Consider the following 6,000-nt stretch of genomic DNA (forward strand, 5'->3'; position numbering starts at 1 on the left):
AAGTTTATTTAGTTTCAAATAAAGAAAATAATTATTTCATGGTTTCATTTTTAGTAAACAATAATAATTGCTCTCTGAGTTTACAGTGCAAGCAGAGTGAAACTAATATTTCTCATTTCATAAAAATTAGATTCATATTCTTACGATAGCAAGAGTAAAACAAATGATCGTTGTTTCTCAAACAATAAACAGATGCCATTCAAATTCTCTCTCAGTTTTGAATGCAATAAATCACGGTCTTCCGAATGGCGTGACGTGCGTGGCTGAGCCTCAGTGCAGACCAACATTATTCTGGTCTGTTGTGAAGCTCTCCGTCTGCGCCCCGATCCCCAGCCCCCTTCAGCTGCAGTCTGACACATACGTGCGTTCTGCCAGGAGCCCTGCAGAGCTGGGGGGGTCGTGCGCCGTGACGTGTGTGTGTGTGTGTGTGTGTGTTCTGCACTGGCCTCTGCCCCATGCTGACATTCCCAGCCACCATCGATGAGCCCCAGATGTGGCAGCTGGTCCAGCCACCCTAGGGTCAAGGGCAGAGGAAACCATGTTAAATTTGCCACCCACATCTTAGTCTGATGGTGAGATAAAGACAGGGTGCTAAACGAGAACTGGAAACGGTTGTGTGTTGTGTGTTCGAGAAGTTATGAAAACCACTGCACACCTTTATTAGGGGGCTTGATAACAATCCTCGTTGATAACACGTTTGATGGGGTTTAAGGGAACTGGTCCGCTGGTTTCCCATCCTGGCCAGTAAACGACCGTAGGGTGTTTTTTCAGCAAGGTTAGCAAAAGCCGATGTGAATGTGTTGGAAGGTGAGGGAAGGCACACGGTTGGACAGGAAATGCCATGCGGGGCAATGACGGCTGGTTTTGATATGCGTCCGGTTCATGCTTGTAAAAGCTTCACAGGAAAGACTATGTGCCGCTCACACAAACATGTTTTGTTTTCATTACTTAGTCATACATGCCATGTCCGTCTGGATCACTGCACTCTCACACTACACAAATATTTTTCTTCATCAGTTGTTATCCAGTATATATATCTTAAGTTCCTTAGTAAAAGTTGTTTTCTGTAACACAAATATATTAAACTATAAATATTAGAATACATTTTTATTATCAAGGTCATATAACACAATAAATCTTGAATTAAGTATCCAATGCTTATTTCGATTTCTCCTGGAGAACAAGTCACACATGCTGATTAAGAAAACCTCTTTGCTTGCATCTACTGTACATGCAATTTCATTTGTAATTAAATTCAGTGATTAAAGGATAAAAACTGGGTAACGTGCCTGTAAAACGTTGTTGTTGGTGCACAATATTATGCAGCTCTCTGGAATACTTTTTATTACTTTATTATAACATTTCAATAATCATTGTCAACGATAGGAAGATTATATATCAGCCTCTTGAATTAAACTGCAGACTCGCACTCTCGATTTTCACACACACATTACTGATTGCAGCAAAGGCCTTTGGCCAAAGGCCAAAATCAAAATTATGACAAATAAAGGCTTGAAATATCTCACTTTGCATGTAATGAGTCTATATAATATATTAGTTTCACCTTCTAAGTTGAATTACTGAAATAAATTAACTTTTGCATGATATACTATTTTTCTGTTTCACCTGTAGATACATCATATTTGTTTACCTGTATAAGAACATTACAAAAAAAAAAAAAACATAGCTCTCTGAAACGTGAAATCCGTCCTTGCAAAGTCTGTGCTTGAAATCCGTTGTTTCTTAATATTGTCAGGGTCTGTATCGGGCTCGAAATTGATGCCATCGTTAATATTGACATCTCACTATAGCTTGCGGATATGAAGGGGCGCGACATTTCCTGAATGCATGATAAGCGCTGCCCAATCACAAAACACGGGGGCCAGCTAACCAATCACAGCACATTTCGTATTTCGGAAGGAGGAGCTTCATCGAAAATGACGCGTTCAACCAGACTGGGGAGATGGGAGTTTTAATAATGTAAAATATGTGAAAAACAATGCGTTTTTTTTTTAACAATCAAGCATGAAAACATAGTATAGTACACATAAAAAAAACTAAATCAAGGGCATAATAGGACCCCTTTAATATTACTGTAATATTGGTGTATTGAGTTTTCGACTTGTTTCAAGGTCGATTGTTTTGTACAATGTGATGGACTACGTTTTTCTTACAAGAAGCTTTAAGCTAATTTACCTGAATAATCCAATTACAATTGCAGTACTCCACATATCTTTACTCCTATTATGAGCATAATCCAATTATCATAATCACAGTGAGCAACATTTCAACCTGGTTTACATAGTCACGCCAGTATGAAATCCGAAACTGTGTACGCTGGTACAAATAGACATGATGTGACTCCATAATCGATGCTTTGAGTTAGAAAATCCTCTTTGTTGTGCACCAAGATAAATTGGCATACAAGTTCACGTCATGAGCAAATCAGTCTTCTCGGCCTCTAAGACAAATGGTTAAGTGAACGTGCAAAATGCGAAGTGCACATATGGTCCTAGTTTTGAGCGACTGGAGATACAGTTTATCCCGAAAAGCATCTGAGGCCTGCCTCGAGGGAGACGCACCACAGCAGCTGGTGTCACTGACGCACTGCCAACATTCAATCGTGACGTCAAGTGCCAAACGCCATTCAAAGTCTATTTTCAATCCCTCCAAGGGGCTCGTCAATTTCTCCAAGTGCAGAGCATGTCTTGACCAACATGTGTTTGTCTTTTCTCCTTCAAGGTGATTCCGTTCCCCATGTCTTGTGACATCCGGAGAGAGTGCTCTTGCCGGGACCCCAACGCCTTGGAGAACCGAAAGGGCGAGCACTTGCACTCACTTGGTTAAAACGCTCCACCAAGCCGGTGCGCGGACTGGGACAGGATTCGATAATCTTCCCAGAAATGCTGCTGCTTCACAGTTGTACCTCTCTCCTCTTATAGCTGTTCATCCTTTCCAAGTCCAAGTCTACCTGCTATCTCATACAATACACTACGTTTGGAAAAGGATCCCAATGCCATGACCCCCCCCCCAAAAAAGGACTGAATCTGGTTTGTGTAGAAGCATCGACATCACTCACGACTCCCACCCCAAAAAAATAATTAAAGCATGCGAACCAGGACGAAAAAAACGAGAGATAGATTTCCATACTGATGTGATTTGACCAAAGGCCGAAAAAAGCATCATCTCAAAAGAAGAAAGAACAGTTTGATTTGTTTGATTTCGTCTCAGTCATGTTTAAGGACGTGACCTCAGTTGTGAAGCGGACTTGGTCCCAATCAAGGATAGCGCGGATCACATGATCGCAGGCCATTTTTAAAAAGACTAATCACTGATTCTTTTGATGAAATCTTTTCTTTCAGAAGTCCATCAAATATAAATGTGCAACGGGGAACGGCTGCAGGTCCCGTCGCACACTTATTTATGAAATAATTGTGATTTGAGGTTTATTTAAAATGCACTCGGATAGATCCGTGCATAAATGAGGCGAGAATGAAGCGGTTTCTTTAGCATGGCTGCTGCTGTTGTTGCTGCTACGATTGCTGCTAATTAGTCAAACAACAGACAACAGGAATACACAGTGTGTCGTCAGTCTGCCTTAACACTTACCTCTGATCAATATAACCGCCAATGACCGAACACCTCCCATTACTGCGCCAGGCCAGTGCTGGACTGTAACTCGAATGCAGAATAGACACAATATATGAATGTAGAGGCCATTGTCGTTAACCTTTTTATTTAACATAAAAGATTATTTCACCCAAAAATCATCATTTACTCACCCTCAGTTTTTTTAATGCATTTTTGTGTATGTGAAAACGCATATAAAAATAAGCATGTCCATAGAATAAGTTAAAAGCATCATGAAAGCAGTCTTTCCGAAGCTGTAGCTTTGTGTGATGAAAGACTGAAATTGAAGATTTTATTCAAAGAAAAATCTTTCCATCTGCTGCCGCTCTCAAATGTCAGTCTCTGGTTACAACACCCATGGGAACCAATGACATTAAACCGCAGTGTGTTGTTCAAAGGTGCCACACTTAAATCTAACCTTTGGTCTGTTCCGCACACAAATCCATCAGCTTCTGAAGACCACAATGGACTATTATTGTGGTACTTTTCATTATTAAATTGACCCTGATAATGTAATCCAGAAAAGCAATGGAGACCCTTTCACACTATTTCTAATGTCAGTGAACGTTCCCAGTCGAAACCACTTTTTAAAGGTAACTTATCGCACACGTGCCAACTTTTTAAACACCTGAATGTGTTTTTAGCCCATTTGAAACAAGTTAAAATTGCTACGGGCGCTTGTGCCATGGATGTGCTGCCAAAAAAAAAAAAAAACGCGTCTATCTTCACCATAATCAGAATTACTTTATATATACGCAAAATCACCATAAAACAAAACTTTATTATTATTATTTATAGAAAAATGTACTTCAGCTGCCCAGCCCAAAAAAAAAGAGTTGCTTTTGTGATTGGATCATTATTGCAGTGATTATTGTGTTTAGCATGTTGTGCTGTATGTTTGGCAGCAGTTCATCTAACCCTAATTGATGGAGTGTGTAGCTTTTCATTTCTTAAACACTCATGTATGAAGACACATCATGGCCATATTCCAGGATCATAATGTCAAGATTCATCAGGCTCAGATTGTGAAAGAATGGATCATGAAGAATCATTTACACACATGAATCTGCTCCTCTGAGTCCACGTCTTACATTCATTGGAAGTGTGTGTGCATTGACAACACAAGATCTTGACCAAACATGTATGCATCTCTTCATGGAAATAATATCACAACATTTATTTACATCAAGAGGTGTGATGTGTCTTCCGACATGGTTGTTTAAGAAACATTATTACATTATTTGAAAGTGTTCGGGATGTGCTGGAGGAAGAGCTGGACTCTTGCATTGTCAACACAAATATTGATGCTCCTCTTAATGGAAGTCAATGTTAATATCATCAAGAGGTGCATACATGTTTGGTCAATATCTCGTATTGACAATGCAAGAGTCCAGCACTCTGTAAAGTCTACCCGGAATGAAAAGCTACACACTCCATCAATTAGGGTTAGAAAAACTGTTGCCAATATGCGAAAAACGTAATAATCACTGCAATAATGATCCAATCACAGACTGTGATCCAATCTTTTTTACACCGGCAGTGTATATATAAACACACAGTTTTTTTGGCTACCAACTGTGAACGTTTCCTTCAAACAGACCTCGTTCCCTTCATGGCCTTAACAAGTTTGAGTTTTTCCCCGTCTGTGTGTCAAACCTCCTCCTGAAGACTATAGTTGCCCTCGGGCGCTGAACTTGACACCGCGGATCTATTCTGATGATGTTCAAAATGCCCCGACTCATAATGTTGAGACATGCGGTAAAGAAAGAAGTTATTGTAGTATTCCTCTGCTGAACAACTATTAACACTTTACAACAAGGTCATGTTAGTTACATGAACTAACAAAACAGTATTTGTTAATCTTTGATAACACAAGTTGATAAAAAAAACAGATGTTCATTGTTAGTTCATGTTAGCTGAGGTCCATTACATCATGATAATAACAACAGATACAACATTGTAAAGTTTTACTGAACAACTATTTCTGATAAGGTTTGTCCTCTATCCCTAATGTTATGAATTTAGTGCGATCGGGCCATGGCTGAAGAAAATGGCTCCTTGAATATCGGGCCCTTGAAACACTTTTCACGGCTGTTTTATTGGCATGGAAAACATTTAGGATTATTTTGCCTCATGTTTTAATAACGGGCATCACTTTGTGCAATTGTAGATATGGTAGTTAAAGTATAATAACTTTATGAAGTTTATAATTAATAATAAAAAAACTAAAAATGGAAGCAACACTTATTGAAGGAAGTCAAACAACCATATCATTTTTTTTATGCGTTTATTATCGAGTCTTCGTATGTATGGCATAAAGACTTCAAGAAGTCAATCGTTTCTTTTTATTGTGCTTGTTGTGTCACAAGT

General features: G+C 39.2%; 1 protein-coding gene across 1 annotated transcript in view; it reads left to right on the top strand.

The window, feature by feature from the left end:
* pappaa (pregnancy-associated plasma protein A, pappalysin 1a) overlaps positions 1–3,028 on the top strand; it is a 103,155-nt gene extending 100,127 nt beyond the window's left edge. Inside the window, exon 23 of the mRNA XM_079606408.1 lies at positions 2,743–3,028. Coding sequence (XP_079462534.1) covers positions 2,743–2,847 — 105 coding nt within the window. The 3' untranslated portion in view covers positions 2,848–3,028. The remainder of the gene's footprint in view (positions 1–2,742) is intronic.
* Positions 3,029–6,000: the final 2,972 nt, after the last annotated feature.

The sequence above is a fragment of the Phoxinus phoxinus genome, assembly GCF_949152265.1.
Source record: "Phoxinus phoxinus genome assembly, chromosome: 3".
NCBI classification, from domain to species: Eukaryota; Metazoa; Chordata; class Actinopteri; order Cypriniformes; family Leuciscidae; genus Phoxinus; species Phoxinus phoxinus.